General features: G+C 38.9%; 1 protein-coding gene across 12 annotated transcripts in view; it reads left to right on the top strand.

Moving 5' to 3' along the window:
- SOX5 (SRY-box transcription factor 5) overlaps positions 1 to 20,407 on the top strand; it is a 648,311-nt gene that overhangs the window by 421,996 nt on the left and 205,908 nt on the right. For all 12 annotated transcript variants that reach the window (XM_049822486.1, XM_049822487.1, XM_049822492.1 and 9 more), the window contains one exon: positions 3,389 to 3,599. In XM_049822486.1, the coding sequence (XP_049678443.1) occupies positions 3,389 to 3,599 (211 nt within the window). The remainder of the gene's footprint in view (positions 1 to 3,388; positions 3,600 to 20,407) is intronic.

Genomic DNA, 20,407 nt, shown 5'->3' with positions numbered 1-20,407 from the left:
GGATAGTTAAACTCTCATATGTACAATCAGAGGACTTTCCTTGCTAGAAGTTTTTTAGCTTTATACAACCATTGACATGAGTAGGTTTTATGTGAAAATGTCCTTTCTGTTTACATGTTAAAAGTAGAAATCCAGAACCATTGAAAGTTTTTTTTCAGTTTCACCAGTAGTAGCATAAGAAAGAGCAAAATAAAACAGAGGGATGTAAAGCGAAAGCATAGATAACAGCTGAGCATTTCAGGTTGTTGTTCCGAATGACAGAATAAAAAGGTCATGGACAAGTGGGGCAGACAGATTCTTGAGGTGGTGTGCTAGAGGATACATGTTGAACTCTCATCAACAGCAGTAGCTGATGTGTGTGCTCATCCGCTGGTATGGAAAGAAGAGGATTCCTCTTAGACTGCAAATCACGCAGTGGATGTGTGATTGCTACAGATCTTTTTGAATGAATAATTCACTGGTGTACTGTAATTTAGCCCACTGAGATGTGATTGCAGCTGTTCCCCTACTGTATATGTGTTTTGATTAAGTGGAGTGTATCTTAAACCCCACAAGTGTATAAATAGCCCATGTATGTGATACGCAAACACTGCATACATGTACACCTAACAAGAGCAGTCTAAGGAAACATTTTGTTTTGGGGATGATTACTTAGATGTGTATATTAATATATAATTTCTTACAAAAAACCCACCTGTGTAGAACATTTCCCTTTCCTTTTTTGTCCAGCTATAAAGTCATCTTAACTGTGATGCTCTATAAATGCTTTTAGACAACATTGTAGTAGCAGGGCGCCTCTTTGTTATTAATGAGTTTATCGTTCCAGGACCTTTACAATGTAAGAAATTACTTCTTTTGTGCCTGTTTTACAGGTAGGAAAATGAAATGTAGAAAGAAAAGTGACTTTTTCCATGGTTACGTAGAACATTTGAAAGAACTAGGAATTGAGTATCCAGAGTCCTTGCTTTATCCACAAACTACTGTCTTGTCCTCTCCCCCTTACAACTCCATTTCCCCTGAAAGAGAGGCAGGGAAATTTTAGTAGTTGGGTTCCGTTTGAATGCCAAGCAATTTGTGATTTTGAAAATCATCTTGTATTACTTTATGTATCATTCAATCCTTGTGTTCTTATATTTCTTCTCTTATAACAAACTTGTTTTATACTCAGGATATATTTGTATGTATAAAAACACTTGGATGTACCCAAAATGTGCATGGAAACAGCAATGATGATTCCTGAAGCTTAGGCAGCTCTTGCAAGTGCTTTGTGTCTGTGACCAGTGTGTGACATACACAGAAACACAAGTGAGTGTCTTTAGGGCCCACTTTGGAATAAAAACAAGAAACTGGTTCCTGGTAAAATTAGGAACGATACTATTCCCATACATAATTGATGGTATAGGTGGATTTAAGAACTGTAACTAAGGGTGGTATTTGGCTTATCTGTCTTCAAAGTGTGAATAAGAAAACAGCTTTCAAGATATTTCCTCTTTTGGCCTTGTCTGTAGGAAAGAATTGCCACTTGGTGATAATGGGTTTGACTGTTATATAAAATCTGAACTGATGCTGCAGTTAACTATTTTGCTCGTCACAGTTAAAAACCACTTTCTTCAGGTCTATATATGTGAAAAAAAATTACATTCAGCTCCAACTCATTTTTTAAGTCCACTGTTAGCAAGTAGTAATTTTCCAAGTGCAGAACAAAAATGGAGGGAGTTGCAAGAAAAAAAAAGGAGTATTTCTTTTGACTGGAGTCAGAACATTTTTTTAGGGCTTGGTCAAAAGCTCATTGACGTCAGTAGAAAGTCTCTCATTAACATCACTGGGTTTGGCTTTTGGGGCATATGATGGCCCAGATTGTAATCTCAGTTAAATCCGATTCTGTTAGGGAATTTATTCACTAGTATAACACATTCAAGCTGCTCAAAACTGTTTGCACTAAAAGTTTTCTTAACCAGAGGTAATCTTTTTGACAAAACAAAGTAGTCTGTGACAGCAAACACATTCTTTACTTCATAACTTCCCTGTTGCCTTATTTAAATTTTTTGAGATAATTTTTAGCAATTCATGTTCTATTTATGGAAAGACACATTTTTGCTGAAATACTGTGGTTTATTAAACCAGAGACACCAAAAAATACTCTGGAAAAAAATGACAAAATTGTAACATAAATCACTAAAACCAGTGTATGTGTCGGTTTCATACCCTATAAAATGAAAACAATTTAAAAATTACTAAGACTTTTTCAACAAAGTCTGTAACTCAGATCACAAGATGGTCCAGTGACTTCTTTAGAAATAGTGTTCATTAAACACCTGGAATACAAAAATGTAAGAAAATGGGATAATGAAAAAGAAAAACAACTCTGGAGAATCTGATCAAAATAAAAAAAAACTGTTCATGTTTGCAGAATTATATTATGCGGTATATGTACTCTGCAGCAAGCTTTGTTCGGAGACATTGACCTAAGTTTTGCAAGGTATAGATAGCATATGTTAGCAGAGAAAAAACAAGTGTTTCAGAGATGTGTACAGAAGGGTAGGGTATTAAAGAGACATAAAAGGGGAAAGGAATATATGCAGAGAACATTGCTTTATGTAGGAGGCGGTGTGGAAGAGAAGGCTCTCACATTAATGAAGGCAAGTTTGAAGATGCTGGAACCAGTTTTGGTTTCCATTAAAATTAATGAGTAGACCTCTGTGGACTCTCACATGAGGAGAATTGTGTGTATGTTCCAGGGAGTCACAGAGTTTTGCCACTGTGCTGCCAGTGAAAGTCATTAGGACCACCTTTGTGAAAAATACTGTCTCTACAAGAAATGAAGGTATGAGATAGAAGAGGAGTATAGAAAGAGAATTGGAAAACAGAAAACAGTTGCTTCATCCTTTATAGATGGGAGAACTACTTGAACTGCAAGTTAGTCATATGGCAAAGAGCATTTAATATTTGGTTACTATTTCATTTCTTACAACTAGCCATCAAGGCATTCAGTACTTTATCAAGTTAGGAAATTAATGGTCCTTGTAAAAATTGAAGATTTTTTCGAAAGAAAGCTGTAAAAGAACAAACAATTAAAGGTAATCGATACCATTGTTATTGGGAAACCTGCGAGTACAACACTTCTTCTCAATTAGGGAAAAACTGTATTTTATGTTTCTCTCTTGCAAGCTGATCTTTGTTCACTTCAGCCTGTAATCTTGGTTTATGCTTTATGGATAGGCTTTGTTCTGGGTGCTTTTGAAGCATTGCATGCCTTTTTAAAGGTTTCAACAGAAGAACAAACAGCAATGAACTCAAAGAACAAAGGATTGTTCTTTCTTTCCATCTTTATTTTTTTGTTCTCTAAGAAAAGAAAGAAATGTTTCATCTCAGTTTTCTCCCCTTTCAGGAAGTTGATGGCAATAAAGTGATGTCTTCATTTGCCCCGCACAACTCATCTACCTCACCCTTGAAGGCAGAAGAAGGTGGGCGTCAGAGTGGAGAATCATTGTCCAGCACAGCCCTGGGAACCCCTGAAAGGCGCAAAGGGAGCCTAGCGGATGTTGTAGACACCCTTAAGCAAAGAAAAATGGAAGAGCTCATCAAAAATGAGCCAGAAGGTAAGGCCTGGGAAACGGGCCAAAATTTTCTGTTTTGTTTTCTTTTCTCCAGATTCTTTGGATACATATACTTTTTAATCTTCCCATTTTCTGCTCCATTTGCTTTTTGTTGCTAGCAAAATTGAAGTAAAGAACTCATAGTTCTTGTCTACATTAGAGATAAATTTCAGCAATATCCCATTATAGCTAACATTTTTAGCTTTTCGCAAATGAGGGTCTTTGTCTGACATAACAGTCTTTTTGACACAGACACAGCAACATCCTCAACATGGGTTCAACGAACACTGTGATTTTAACAGCCTGGGGATCATTTACACCTCTACTCTCCCCCTCCCCCACTTCTAGAGCAAAAAGCGGTGTTATCAGCAATGTCAATGTTTTTGTGAAATTGTCTTATAGGCATGTCATTATTTGAAAGGTAAGATGTTAAATTTGGAAGTCATGAAAGCTTTTGTCTGGATCATGTCATATCATGTCATCCTCTGTTTATCTGTAGTGCAGGTACTATACAAACAGACACAGTATTGGCTTCCTCTGCTTTATGTCTGGCCAGCAAGTTTCAACCTTGGCATATAGGTATCATCTCTGGAGAATCAGTTTGGTTTTGAGAGTGTATGTCCAGTCGATGACGATGTCACTTGTGCTCTGTGGGCTGAGACTAAGACCAAACATCTCGCTTCTGAGAAGCCACTGAACGGCTTTCCATTAAGTAAGATTTCCAGTTCCTGCCTATTTGGGGCAGAGTCAAACCCCTGACTGGAAGAAGAAGGTCTCACTGTATTCTCCATAGGTATCCAGCATGCATATTTACAGCTAGATTCCCAGGGGACTGTGGGCCAGTTGGTGTTGTGTGAACATACTGAGCCTTATTCCCTAATGCACAGCAGTAAGACCATTTTCATTTACACCCACCTACCCTGATGTAGAAGTCTATTTCAAATGTTTAAAAGCATGGCCCTCAGAGCCCATCTCAGTGTTGAAGCATGAATTGACAACACCTACAAGAAAATTTTAGGACAACCTGCATAGGGAATGAAAATACAGATGAAAACACAGCCACACTGTCACATACATGAGCATGACAGGATTGTAAATTAGTCTTCTCTTCTTGACTGGAGCACACAGTAAGGGTCTGCTGGGAAACAAATTCTTTGTCTAAGCATTTTTTTGAATATTACATATAATCATAGCATTTCTTTTTGCATTTACATTGACTTAATGGTCAGTGCCGTGACCTACCTTGTGCCTTTGAATGGAAAAGATCTTTCCTGTGTATGGTATGAGGTCAGGGGGAAGGAGACCAGAGTTCTCTATACGAGAGAGGAAAGAACAGTGGGTTCTGAGCAATGCATAAATACTCCGTTGAGTATGAGGTGGTGCAAACTGTACAGACTCCATTAAGGAAAGGCCACAGACAGACATGAGAACGGTTACAGAGCCTGTGCATTATCTCAGCTCTACTAAAATGAAAATATACAGTACAAACAAAAGATCTACAGCTTTGTGAAGAGATTGGGAGAGAAAGGAGGGGGAGAAACTGAATGTTGGGCTTTGCAAATGCATGCAACAGAAAATCTTTTCTTCCCTCTAGCCATTGTTCTATTGTCTTTCAAAGGCCATTAAAATGAACAGCAGGTTGTGATGAAAATTTCATTAAGCCCTAGTTAAGTCATTATGAGGGTGCCATATTCATGTCTGCTTACTCTCTGTCCAGGAAAAAATGAATAGGAAAGGGTTGGGGTTTTTTTTCCCTTTCTCCTTAAAAGAGAACTAACAAAAGTTCAGAAGTTAGAAGAGAATGGGAAATGGGACATGAAACAAAAGGAGGCCAGAGAGGTGAGCTGGCTAGGAAGAAAATTAGACTTGCATAAGAGCACTGAAAGGTGGCGAGGGACAAATACATCATTTTGATAAGTCTCCCTCCCTCTCCCCTTCAGCCGACATGATTGTTTTTAGAGTGGCTAATTAAAAAAAATAAATATTTCTGGGTGCAGATGTTAAGACTGTTCTTAGACATCTTCCACAAATATGGTCTCTTTTCCTGAAATAAGTAAGTACTATTGCAAGCACAGTGTCTTCTCTGTTTGAACTCCAGCTGAAAATTTACTTATTGTGATGTCTTCTTCATGTAGTGCTAAATTAAAGTTGTCAGTCATTGCTGGTTGCTAGTCAGGTAATTAGAATATTAACGAATTTCCCCATGAGTAAGATAAGTTACAGGTGGGAATCTTTGGTAGTACATCTAGGTAGCAATTCAACAATGTATGATTACTGTGTGTTTCAGTAATAATTTTTAGTCTTGCTGGTTTGTGGGGCTTTGTAGAGAAGACCAAGAATCTTGGTTAAGTTTTGCTGCATTATGTCAACAGCAATAATATAATACTTTATTTCTCTTTGGGTAGAAAGGGAAACATTTGCACCAGTAGCTGAGGTTTAATTAAATGAATTTCCTGTGAATTTTTTGAAGACCAGATATGAGCCAGATTCCCATTTCTCTATGTACTCATAAGTTTATATATTATTTAACTTGTACAATGGGCTATGTTGGCTCTGTTTTATTGTTTGAAATTGTCTTCTGAATTACTGTGGGAAATGTGCTTTTGAAGCATTCTTTCTCAAATGGCCTGTTTCTTCAAAACGGGGAAAAAAGAGAAGGGCTGGGTAAACAACTTTAGGTCTCGATCCAAACCTCATATCAGTCAGGGGAAGGACCTTTCTTTTCTTAAATCGGTTTTGAGGACAAGTGAGATATCCCAAAATACTGATAACAGGTCTGACTGTTTTTAAGAAGCTTTGTTGATATATAAGGTAAATGGTTTTCTTATGTTCGTTAGAAAATAAGAGTTTCTACTTAGTGAATTTTGTCAGTAAAGGACAAGAATTTTTACAGTGTTATAAAACTTACTGCTCAGAGTGCACAAATGCACACCTGTATGTATGCATGTATGTAAGCACATACATGTACCCACACATGAGCTAACAAGGGAAGCATCACTGTTGATTAAATGTTTTCCATGCTACCTACTCATTCTTAAGAACTTTCCAAAAGCTTGGCACTTCCTTTTCCTCCTTGCATTTGTGTATGGTTTTGGTTTTTGTAGGGGTTTATGCTTAGCTCTAAAGCCCCAAGCTCTTCCCTGCCCTCCCCCCCCAACCCCGCTTTGCCGTTTTACTCTTGCTGTATGAAAGTACGTGACTGACAATGAGTCATGCTGACAGAGACATGGAGTGTTTCAGTGAATCTAAAACTTGTGGAATTTTACTCATTGCTAATACAGTGCTCATTTTTCTTCCTTCAAATTCTGCAGAAAATCCTTATATGCAGCTTTAGCATTAGGCCCCCAAAGGCATAAACCTATTACTGAAGTCACACAATGTTATTTTACATGAAACATTCTGTCCTTTCTAACTTGAACTTCAGAAGAGGAGTCAGTCCCCTTTTATTCCTGGTATACAATAATGAAGATAATGGAGTGGGTTTGGAGAAGCCTTATATACTGTGACAGACCTCAAGCCCTTGCCCTGAGGGTCGTCTGCCGACCATGGGATTCCTTTTGCAGCTAAAATCATTAGGCGAATGAGATACAGGCATGTTTTTCTTCTGTTTTCTTAAGGCATCAGAGGATGGCAGAGACTCTCTGTCTGTCTATTCTCTTCATTTGTAGAAATGAAATGGAAATCTCTTTGAAGTCACTGAGCTTGACACAAGTTCATGAAAGCAAAGACCAAAGCAGCCACTTAGCTTTTTCTTGCACTATTAATTGGATTGGATTGCTGTATTTTAATTTATGGTCTGGGCTTGTGGAAAATTAAATCTCTTGAAATCTGTGTAGCCTTTCCTCTAAATGTATGTCTTGGCTTCTGGAAAAAATAGAGGCAAGCAAGTAAATTCTCTCCTATATTTACAATAAGCCGGAGTACTCACCAGCTCTTTACACCTCCTAATTAAGAATCAATCTTCTTTTTCCATTGTGGCAGTGTATGTTTGTAACAGGTTATGTATCTGTTTATCTTTAAAACTTTCATACTGTATCTTCTAAGGCTAGATCTATGTTATTGTACAGAATTTATAGGAATTCTGGATAAAAGGGATCCTATGGGCATCTACCTGACCACAGAGACTGTGCACATGAGCATGTGCACATGTGGGTATACTCATTAATCTGCATGGCTCATTCTTCTATAATAAGGACCTCTGAAACTCAATTCTGTTTGGCTGTTTAAATGAATACTTTGAATTTTATAGAAACGCGTGTACACAGATATACATATATATAAAGTGCATATATTATATATATATATTTAGACATAAATATGTATAACCATGCACACACAAGAATTGTGTATAAATAGCATTTAGTATTGTTCCTACTTCAGGATTTCGTTCTGCTAGTCCTTAGGTCTTCTGAGCAGGAACAATTAATCTCAAGTGTTTAGTAAGCAGGTAATACATATGTTTGCAGGGCTTTAACAGGTAATGTGAATACTAGAGCCTCATGTATTATAGTATGCTGCAATACTGTAAGTAATTACTTTGTCGGAAAGAAAGGGATGAGAAAGGCCTCTGGGGCATGATTTTTGTCTTCTGAACATCCCCCAAAGGCTATTTGTGTTTGATGTTTAAGTTTACATTATAAATCACAACACCTGTTCTTGTGGTAATTTCAATGGCTGTTGTTTAAGCAGTTCTGTAGTCTATAAAAGTGAACCATGTTGAATTCAGGCTCTCTAGATGAAATAAGATCCCAGAATATCTCCTAATATTATCAAACTCTTAATCAACATATTTTGTAAAAGAAATCAAGAGGTCTCCCTCTTCTTAATCCATAAATTCCAAATCAGACCATTAATGGGCACAAGAAGGGAGGCCTTTGAAATGCAGACTCTTGTTTTTAAATCACATTTGATGAGATGGGAAGAAATAAAGTGAACAGATTTGGGAAAAGCCTAAGGATACTCTAATTGGTTGAGGTTTGAATTTCTTTTATTTGGTTCTTCACTGTCCGTTTGACAAAGTATGTGGTGAAGAGGCTTTGTAACGCTGTTCTACTGAAGAACAAAAAAGGATACTTTGCAGTTGAGTACTGTTAAATTTTGTTCATTCACTCCTGCTGCTGTGGAAGGATGCTTCAAGTGTGTTGTGGTTCCATGTTCCTCTATGCAGTCTGTCACCAGAAAATGTGTCTTTTCTTGTGGAGCAAGTGAGCATCAAACTTCCATACACCTCTTTCAAAGACCCTGCCATATGGAAATGTGCATTCATATACTGCTGATAAAAATAAAAAATAACTAAAAAAAATTAAAAGATGAAGTTTATGAAATAGGCCTATGTGAAGAGAAGGCACTGTTAAATGCTGTGGTAGCTTAAACTTTTATTAACAAGTGCTTTAACTCTAGAACAGAGGTAGCCTAGTTTGAAGCCCTGCCAGTTCTTACTTGCTCAAAGTGAAGTTTATTCATTTGTCACCTTCAGTTTTTAAGTGTTTTCCTTCCTAATAGTTTAGCCTGATAGTCATGGTTTATTTCAATGGATGTTTTCAAAATTTGCTTAGATTCCCTTCCAAGTCTCTCTTGCTTACATCCTCAAAGGTTTGTAGCTTTTGGATTTTTCTTTTCTCTTTTGATAAAGGCATCTGAGGTGCTGATACAGCATCTTAAGTATAGAAGAAAGCATTATGGTCAAGTGAGATTCAGGAAACTTGTGCTTTTGGAGAGAAGATGCAGTCCTTCTCCCCCTCCCTGTTTTAGAATGAAAGTCTTCTCAGATGGATCTCCATAATTAAAATTTCTTTCCAGGGTACATTCACTCCTAAATATTGAACAAGCAGCAGCCAAAGCAAAATGCTTGATCTGTCATCTCCCATCTTTTACTGTGCAGCGTACAAGTGGTTCACCAAGACCAAAATAATTATTTGGGCTCCTGTCTACCTCTAACTCAACAGCCATGATTCATTTCAATAGGGATTTTCAAAACTTGCTGCCACTCTTACCCCCAGATCATTTTGATGTGCCTGTTGCCCCCAGTGTATTCCAGCTAGGTCAGTTTGCAGTCTGCCTTCATTTTTTGCCCCCCCCCCCCCCTTTTTTTTTTTTTTTTTTTTTAATTATTTCCCCCTCCCCTGGAAAAGCCATTAGCTTTCTGAGTTTCATTTCAGTCCTTGGATTACTCCTGGAAAAACCCCTGACCCAGACTGGTAATATACAAATATACATGAGGGAGTGTGCCAGCTCTTTCTGTATGCTTATGTGCCACAGCTTTTGGGGATGTCATTTATTCAAGAGTGAAGAGCGAGCCACCTGTTTCTCAGGCCTCTTGTCCCTCATATTAAAGGTTCAAGCCCTTGCTGAATAGTAACATCTTAATCTGGGCAACATACACAATATTTAGCTGAAACCTATTTGTCAAGCTAGCGGGGTTTGTGGGATTTTTTTTTTCCCCTCTCTTACCCCCGAGGCGCTTGTCACGACCGTGCATATTAAAATTAATCAGACCTCCCAGGCTTGTGTGACTGTGTGGTTTAACATGAAGAAGTGGATATCAAGCATTTGCCCTAATTAAATAGGCCTGCTTGGTTTTGTTCTAGTGGATACTTGGTGTTTTTTTTAATAAGAGCTGCTTATGGAGGAGGCACGGCCAGCTCTAGAGTTAGTGGAGAGCTCACTTCAAAGTTTTCCCCACCACCTGCGCCCAGGATGCTGAGACCTGAAGGGCTCCCCGCGTTCTTTCTTAACAGCACAATTTGTGGGAAGTAAGTGGAGGGGGAAGGGGAAAATACGGCCAAATGAGCGAGAGAGCGATCAGGGAAGGAGAGGCGAGATGCTGGGACGAGCATGTGGATTGGCTTTTTGAAGTTGATTAAGATGACCTATCATCCTGTCTGATTAGCTTTAGATCTCAGTCTGTGCCATGAGCTATTCACAAGGCTGTCTTGTGTCTTCTGTTTACCAGAAGCAAGGGAAAGCCTCTAGTATGGCAAGGAGCAACATTTGCAGCAACTCCCACTTGCTTGTTTAGCTGATGAAGTAGCCTTGTAAAAACACTCTGAAGTTTGAAGCTGTTGCTTACTTTTATTAGTTATGTGTCTGTTTAACGTTGATATTTTTAAAGTGGTTTGAACGTTGCCAGTTTTACACAACTTTATGCATCTCCTGCATTGTAAATAAGCTGTACTGGGAAGATAGAACTCCTTTCATCATTTCTTCTCATACAGTTTAATTGTATTGTGGTTTCTGCATCGCCTCAGGAGAAAACATGCTATATGCGTGCGATTTCTATACTGTCATGTATAAATTCAAAAAGCGCTCAAAAGAGAGTAAAGGAGAGTTGGGGCGGGGACGACACCCTAAAACCTGTTAAATAGTAATTAAGGACTGATAGCATGCAGCAATTCAACAAGTTAATTTTAGCCAAAGATAGTAGAAAATTTGGAACGGTCAACATTTTTAGACAAAATGTTTCATTGGAAATGATATTTTTTGTTTTTAGATGTTTAAGATGATTAATCTGAAAGAGAAATGAAAACATTTCAATTAGGATTAAATAAAACATTTTGGGTCAGGTGGAAACAGCTTTTCCCCTGACTTGGTTTGGCAGCTGAAATGAAAAAATTCAAACTAGTCAAATGAAAATGAGTTTCAAATCCTGGAGAGGTTTTGGGAGTGTTTTTGTATCTGATGACCTGAGGAGGACAAATGAGCAGTTGTTATAAAGACACTTAAATGTATCTGAATGTTATGCACTGTAGTTTTGAGGGTAAACTAATATTTTAGTCAGAAAAGCTTTCAGAATTTTATTTCCTCCAAATGTGCAAATTTCTGTGACTTCTGAAGCCTCCGTCAGAAAAGTTTTGCAGCACCTAGGGCATTCTATTTTGAAACAGATTTTGGAAGTTTATTATACCTCATATGTTAGACATACTTGGCATGTCTTTGCAGCAGAAACCTATGAGTGTATTCTAGAGGGCCTAGAAATCTGCAGTCGTTACACCCCCAGAATTTGATTTTGCTTTCTATTAAAATTCTTGCAATCCAGTACGCAGGCAAAAAGCAAAGCTTTATTTATCTGTTTCTGTAACCGTTTAAATCGCTGAAGTAAAACATCAGCAGGTAGGATGATACTCTATTGATTTAAAAATTTATTGCATGTCCATGCACTAACATTGCTGTCTTTCTCTCTTGAAGTAGTAGTAGTATTCCTATTTTATTTTTTATTTCAAACCTTGGCACAACCCAAATGTAAAGAACCATATTGACACTGCCAAGCATCTGTCTGGTGCTTGACAGCATCATAGAAACCCTTCCACTCTTTCATCTGGGTTGCTATTGGATATTTAACAACACAATGCAAACGGTGCAGTGTGGGTGTATATGAAATGGAAAGAAAGGTTGAGGTGGGGGGAAGGAGCCCTGTACAAGTAAATACATCTTTCATCATATCTTTTGTTTGGTCTGTTTGCTGTGTGCTATTCAGTAGTCAATAGAGTTGTTTGACGGTTCTGCAAAAGGGTAAGAAACCTTTTCGTAAACTTTTATTCTCCTGCATTTGTCTTAGTCCAGAAAGTTTTCAGCTTTTGTTTTGCTTGCCTTGCTTCGTTGTCACCTGTCTGTTGTTGAAGGGTTTTTGTCGTTGCTGTTTAGCTGATGTGACGCAAGCTGACACTTATGAAATGCTCTTTATTGAGCAGTGATCTTGTACAGGTGAAGTGGGCATTTAGAGAGCTTATGAAAGGTTTACTGTGGTAGTCTTTGGGGCAATAGAGTTCTTTAAAGCTTGTGTTTTAATTTATTTATTTAGCCGGGGGATGAAAGTGAAAAGTGAATGAAGAGAAAAATCAGTCTGTGCTTTCTGCTGAAGAATGCCCTGTTAGCACTTGTGTGACTCGGTAAGGTTTTCTGAGATGTTTAGCCTTGATTTAATTCGTATTTAAGATCTCTCCTCCCAGCACATTAATATAATGTCAATGTAGAATGCATTGCATGGTGTAATTACTGAAGAGAGCAGTAGTTGGGAAAACAGACGGTAATTGAACACATGGCTGTTTATTACAACAGGACAGTGCTCCTACGCTGGTATTTAGGGCATTAATAGGGAAGAATTGATTTGTTGTTTTAAGATGAATTCAATCACTGTTGCTTAGGCCTTTGTTTGTTCAGGCCGAGTTATGCTTTGTTTGTGTTATGTGCCCAAGAGGTTTACACACCACAGCGTGGCATTAGTCATGCAGAGGGCTTGGGAGCAGAGAGCCATTTAAGTGAACAAAGGACATTTTTCTTTTTGGCTCTGTTTATCTTCCTCTAGTTTTGTTACCCTCTAATCTATCTCCATCTCTCTCTCCCTCTTTCTCCCCGCTCCTTTCCGCCCCAAACATTTTTGATCAATGCAGAGGTCCTCCTGCTTTCCTCCTTCCCCCTCCTCTTGATTCCCCCTCCTGAAGACGAACGGAGCTCTGATTGACAGCTGGCGACGCGGGGTTGTGGCACAGTGTAAACAGGAGTGGTTGCTCCCAAGTTTGTGCAAGGAGGAATCGGGGTCGGGGGCCGCAGGGGGGAGGAACGTTCAGCTTGGGGGAAAATTACTAATTTCAAAGCAAACAGAGCGGGAGCGAGGTGTACCACTGCACGTCTCAACTCCGGTGGTTGTGGGAGAGGGAAGGCGCGCACCTTTTGTGGCTCCTGCTGGGTTGCGCTCCGGTTGGGCCCTGTGCCGGTCACATCCTGGGATTTAACGGGGCTTCTGCCCTCTTCTCCTTTTTACTGATGCAAGTCGGAGGGAGGAAGAGAGAACCACCTGACTGCCGTTGAACTCCTGGTCTCCCTGTTGTGAGCGGTGTGGTTTATATTTTAGGCTCATTGTGCTTGAGAGGCATCTCGTCTTGATTTATTTCTGAGTGTGGGAGAGTTAATAGACACTTCAGAACTATGTGGGCCAAATTCTGCTCTCAGATGTAAGTTCACAACTCCCGCTGAATACACAAGAGCTTTAAGAAGGCAACATTTGACCCAATACAGGATTTGTAAAGAACCCAACGTGACTTGTTTTTTTTTATCCCTATACAGACAGGGATTAGGCCTGTTCCTAGAAAGAGCGTTATTAAGAGAACTGAAAGGTAACAACAACAACAAAGTCTGTGCAGTCATTAATTGCCAGAAACTTATATTTCCTAGATGGTGAGGTACTTGTATCTAAGTAATAAAGTGCATGATGAATGAGCACGCGGGCTTGCCTTTTGGAGGTATAGAGAGTACTAGCTTATACAGCGCAAGGAAGGAGAGCCACAAATGTGTGACATGGAGATCCAGCTGCTTCTTGTCAGGGAGAAATAGCAATTTAGCGCACATGTTCATACACTGCAACATGCAGGGAAGGATATGAACCTCAGTTGTTCATCTGAGCCTTTTAGCCATAATTAATTAAATTATTGAATCTCTGAATAAATAACAGAAGCACAGGATGATAGCTAGAAGAGGATCTGAAGTCCAGCAGTGTTTTTATCCATGCCTGCAGTCATAGGCCATTGGTTGTGTATGGGACACGCTACTTGGCCATTACTTACAAATCTTTTCCAAATATCTAGGAAGTGTAGTTGCAAAGGCCCAGCCCCTATGCCCAAGGGGAAGTTTCCTTCCCACCTCAAAAAGCCCCCAAGCAGTTATTGTATTGTACTGCCAATAAGCAAGAATGATCATGGCTAAAGATTTATACAGCCCCGAAGTTACAATTTCTGTCCAAGTGCTTTATCAGAAAGGGAAGTGTCTCTCCTGACTTGGAAGTGGTTATCCAAGTGTCCTGTTTTTCCAGTACAGTTTGGAATGTTGCGTAAGTTTTGTACTGTAGATTAGTCCACACAATCTCAAGGTAAATAGTCTAGAGACAAAGATCACATGGAAGAAGAAAGCCTCTCAGTTTTATACGCATTCTTGATCATTTTTTGCTAAACTTTTTTTTTTTCCTTTTCTGTTTTGCCCGCAACACATATCCCATTTCAGTAACTGAGCGTCTTATCTCCCACAGAGTCAGGCACCGGGGGGTGGGGTGGAGTGGGGGGAGGGAAGGCAAAAAAAGTCAACAACTAACCAAAAAAATGGTTTTGACTGTAGTCATTACTGTGTATTCACTACATCCTGTAAGAGCACTGTCTTGTTGCAAAGCGTAAAGCACATTAATGTGTTTTTGCTGGGATGTATGTATAATAGACTTAAATAAAGCAGTGTATTTCCAAATAGTTCCCTTTCCTTGTATGTGAAATTAATATATGAAGATGAAACTAGAGGACAGCAGGCTTTCGCTAATGATTTTCAGCTGCAACAATTCTGGATTCCACACTGAGCTCATGTACAGCCTTAATCAGCAATGCTGTTTAACTAAATATGGAGACATTTCACTGAAGATTATTTTATTTTAAGTCTTTTTTTATGCATTTCCTCTTGCTGTGTCATCTAATTGATTCACAGCTCCTATGAAGCTTTGGGGTGTGGGACGCATATCCAGGCAAAATGCATTCTTCCTTTACAAGTTTGGCCAAGTCAATCCTATCCGAGTTCAGAGGAATTAAGAAGCTGTCATTGGGAATCGTTCTGTAACTAACCATAAAATTATTAGATGAATAATACACATGATGTAGGGCGTTAGGCTATAACCTGTTCTTCCTGCTGAAAAGAAAAAAAATGCAGTCCTTTTGAGATGATCATGTTATTACATTACCATTTTTATCAGTATTTTATTGCTAGCCAGGTTACTGAATGGGGGAACACAGTACCCAGTGGATGTTACATGGTGCGCGTGACCCAATATTTTAAAGTAATGGGGCCCACAAAAGACAAAAAGACAACATAATTAGTGGTGATTTCTTACATTGCGAGCCTGAAAAATTTTCCCAGTGTTTCTAATGTAAACTCTTTGTTGGTTGGTTTTGTCCTGCCGTTATGCCTTAAATATAGCATGGAGCAAACTGCCATTAAATTGCTAGAGAGAGTGAGTTCAGCTGCTAGTTCCGTTTCTTCCTTGGTTTCTCATGTGTCATTGCTTACAATTGATCTGCTTACATTGGACATTACAAGTGTTCACCAGAAATCAGTCTAAATCTACCAACCACCACACTCAGTATTTTCAGGAGCAAATGAGATGCAGTGTATGGCCATTTTTTAACTCATCTGCTTCAGCTCTTTCAGTAGACAGGTCCCTGTAGACATAAAGACAGGTGAAAAAGCATTAAGAGGAGAGGAATGAAGACGCCTTCTGCACTTGCATAAACAGTCACCATTGTGGGAAAATGAAATGGGGAGACAATTTTTGTAAGCTTTTCAATATAACTCTGTAAGAGAGGTTAAAAGATGTGGTGTGGTATTCTTCAGACCTTCTCTTCTTCCTTAGGTTGCACCTTTGCAATCTGATTAATGTTGGGGTAGTGAAAATACTAGTGGGGATTTGTTTGTTTGATTGATTTACTTTTTTTGCAAAATCTTGTTCCTACTAGAAGAGGGCATTGGGATTGTTTAGGCAATCCCAGGTAGCTTTCCTCCCAGGCTGAATGCATTCCATAAAGCTGTCAGTTCTTTAGCTTAATACTGGGTCTTAGTGTATTAATTCAAGGCTTTCAGTGATCTAGGACACAACATGTGCCAGGAGTAGGAACTAAAATTAGAGGCAGACTTTTGGCTGTGAAAGCTGCTTGAGGCTACTTGGGGTGAAAGAGGAGGGAAGAGGCGTGACGTCAGTCACAGCCCAAGGACTGCAAGATGTCCAAAACATCCCCTCAGATACAGGTTTTTCTGCAACACGCACTGCAGTGAATGACCCTTCCTTTTTTGTCTCATCCCACTCACTGATACAGTACTCGGTGGTTCGTTTCACACACCAACTCCTTATCAAAAGCTCTCGTAGTTCACTTGTTATAACAAAGCCCAGTTCTTGATATACTGGGATTGTGATTTTATTTTTTTCTCCCCTCTAAAAGAGGAATGAAAACTTAAATAGTAGCTAATCTTTTATAACATGGACCTAAAAAAAAAAATTGAAAACATTGTGAAACAAAGTGAAATCCTTACGAAGGATTCAAAGTTTTCATTCACAGAAAACAGCTCTTGGTGCTGTAACTTAATGGCAGAAAAAAGATCAGGCAAAATAGGGCTGAGCGACAGGAAAATTGCTGCTTCTTCCTTCACTTCAGTGAATATATTTTATTCTGTAAAATTTTATGCTCTTGGCTGTATGCAAGAATAATTTTCCTGTTTTTTTTTTTTTTTTTATATATATCATAATTCTGTTAAGGACTATGAATGAGGAATAATTAGGCATTATTGTTTGGTTATGTAGATAATCTTGTGATCCCTTCTTGTTTACTTCATTTAAACTGCCGATACTGTTCTTGCCATGTAGAAGTAATGACTGTGTTACTTCATGAATATGAGATTACAGGGACAATGTTTTAAATTGCTGTGACACTTGTTCCTCCTGTGTGATCATTTCAGGCCATCTGAAACATATTCTTTCTTCGTGAAGAGATAAATACTCAGAAACACAAGTGCATAGACATTTACTCTTTACTAAAAGATCTTCAGTCTTTACCTTATCCTGGCTTGTCTCTTTCTAGTAAAGTCATAGGGCTGCACTTTGGCACTGTTGTAGGATTCACATAACTAAGAGGAGATCCTGGTCTAAATAAGATACATAGAGGCCATTCTGCAATGCAAGAGTTTTGCCTTATATTCAAACATAGAAAGATTTGTAAGTCTTTATTGTTAGGGGAGAAAACCTCCTCTGAAATCTCTACCGTGTAAACTCTGATATTTTGCTCCTATTCATGTACAGCACTTTCTTTGATGACTGTTGGAGTTCTGATCTCACAGGGAGAGGAGAATATTGGAGTTAAGATTTCTTGAACAGGGCTTAGGGGATAATACTGTGTTTAGTTTGTTTCACTAGATGCAAGCTAATCAGAGAATAATTAACAGTCGAAATGCCAAGGTCCTTATTCATGTAAAGGACCTGGTATTGAAGTCCTCGGTAAAGTAACACTGAATTCAATGAGACTTTAAACTGAACAAATGCTTCAGGATTTGTCCCCAGCTATTTTCTCCCTGTCAGTTTTTAATGAGCATCCCATAAAAGTGTTCAACAATTGTACTGACTTTGATTCTTCAAGGTTTTGGAGAAAATTGCTTTCTCAGGTTGTGAAAAAAAAAAAAAAATGTTGAAATAAAAAAAGCACATTTTTCCATCGTGATGTCTAACATCCTGTAAGCAGATTCAAAGACTGTCTCACCTCATGCTTTCTGATAGGCAGTATGCTAAGGACGTTATAAAGAATATTGTATAGAAGTTGCTGGGAGGAAGAATTACAGCTGATGGAGGTATTTTAGACCTCATCTTAAATTCTTGGGATTGAGATAAAATTCAGCTAGAGAGGTAGTTACAGATGCTGGTACTTTGTTTGTTTGTTTTATAAATGAAAGGGGAAAAAATGCCATTGTTAAGATCACCATACAGAGCCTGGTGTTTAAATGCCATGATTTTGTGTCAGAAGAAGCAGCTAGTGTATCTGGATTCATCCTTTGCCTTGCTTTCCTCGGTTGTCACTGAGAGCTCCCAGGCTGAGACAGATGGCTGCTGGTTTAGTTGTGTGCGTGGGAGACAGGAACTTCCACATGTGATTTTTTACCATTTGGTAGTAATTAGTTTGTTGTATAAATTAACATTAACTGAACCATTCTTGAGGCATTGTTTGTAATTATCTTCTTTGAGCCTCTGAGTTGTGTAAAGAAATAAAAAGCGGGGAAGAAACTGCTTCTTATTTTGTACAGGGAAAGGACTCTGTCATTAAGCAGAACAGAGCAGCAATTATCATCGCATGCCCAGTAGACTGAAAACTTCGAAAAAAAACCTTTAAAAAGCAAGAAATTGTTTTTTCTGTGATTATTAATGGAAATTAATGATTTGGAAGTGCAGATAGATTTTATAAAATTTGCAAGAATGAAGTATGAATACAAGCAATGGTGATCGTGCCTTCCTGACTTCATCATTGTTACTGCTACTACAACTACCACTGCTGGTACTTTATTTGATGTGTGTTCATAAGGAGTAGAGGGTTTCTTCATTTTTTTAAAATACATGTTCTCTCAATTTTATTCCAATTTTTTTTCCCCATCTTTGAAATACTTCCTGATTTTTTTTTTTGTGGTAGACAGTAAGGATCTTGTGTCTGCATATCGGGCAATGAACTGTCGTTAGTGTTGGTTTTCTCTGGGGATTTCTGTCACTTCCAGCAACCAGCCAAATTGGAATTGTCAGGAGAACAGCCTCTCACATGTTCCTTGGCACTTCTGTTTCCAGACTTGGCCAGAATCCAGACATGCAGAGGTTCGTGGACGTGAAAAATAACAGCGAAAATGCCCTCTGGTATTAGCCCCATATTTTAGTAGCGTATTGGGCATCTCTGGGTTCATTTGCTGGAAAAGTTCAATGTTTCAGCAAGTAAGAAAGTTTATATTTCATTAGACTGAAGTTCTTTCCTTTCCTACCCAGGAGTAGGGGAGAACTGGTGTCAGTGTCCGTCTTTTAGTATAGCTCTCCTGCCCCGGATACAAAGCTGGCAAGATGGGCAACACAGCACTGTGCAGTAAATCCTCTCGCGTATAAACTAAGTCACAGTAGTAAAACTCAGGTACGGTCCCTCACAAGGCACCTCACAGCTTCATTAAAATTAATTTTGTATCTGAGGTGTACCCTCTAGAGAAAGGTTCACATGACTTGAGTTTTAAAGTGTCTTGGCATTTTCTTGTGAAACAAAATGAAGACAGTTTGAGACCCAGACTTGAACTTGTCTAGGTAGATTGGTGCTGACTGTGGTTTTACCTAAATCCGTTGATACAGGGCCCACACCTGAGAGGTGTGTTTGGGTCGTCTTTCTCCTGTCAGAATTGCCATTAATACTTACATTTGTCCAGATAAATAGTTTTACCTGGACAATAAATGCTAAAAGAGGACTCGAAATTCTGAAGTGAGTAAATATAGATGCAGCTTAGTTAAGAATTGTTCTCTTTTTCTTGGCACGGCGAATTAGCCTATATGAAGCTCCATGCTGTTTGGGGAAGAGGAAGGTGGGAGGAAGCGTGTGGGAGCTTTAGTGGCTGGAAACGCACAGAGAGTACGAGCTGAGTACGCTGAAACCTGCAGCAAGGAGAAAGCTACTGTGGATGGTTTTCCTTCTCTCTTTTTTTCTGGCAAGGGTTAATGCTGTAACCGAGAATATCTGTGATTCTCCAGCTTTTCATATCAATGAATCAAACATTTTCTGAACCATTCTATTGAACACTTTTTTTTCTTTTTTCAACTACGAAAACTGAAGGTGCCAAACATGCTTTGATATTGATGTGACAGCGCGGTGGATGGGCTTGCAGTTAGCTGAAGTGAGCACGTGAGCTTTTCAGTTCACCTTCATCCTGCTGAAGGGTTGTGGAACAAGAAGGAAGAGCTGAACACAGCCTTTTGTTGTATGAAGTATACAGCTGCAGCATCATCGTACCAACTGTAGGGCTGTTTTTTTCATCCCTGGAGGAGTACAAGGAGGAAAGATTGGTCCTGTGGCTAAAAGCACAGAGCAGAGTCAGTAAATACGATTTCTTCTGGTTTTTGTTTTGTGAGGGGGTTTTTCGTAAATTTTCCACAGGAACTTCGTTCTCTGTGTCCAATTTCTGCGTTTTTAAAGCATGGTTGATGATAGTAACTGTGTACTTCTTCACAGTGGTGAGATACAATTACTGCTTGGGAGATGCAGCCTGACAAGTCCTACTTACAAGAAAGGACTAGACAT

Source organism: Accipiter gentilis, chromosome 18 (assembly GCF_929443795.1).
Source record: "Accipiter gentilis chromosome 18, bAccGen1.1, whole genome shotgun sequence".
In the NCBI taxonomy this organism is placed as follows: Eukaryota; Metazoa; Chordata; class Aves; order Accipitriformes; family Accipitridae; genus Astur; species Astur gentilis.
The sequence above is the reverse complement of the archived record's forward strand: the minus strand, read 5'-3'. Positions and strand labels throughout refer to the sequence as shown.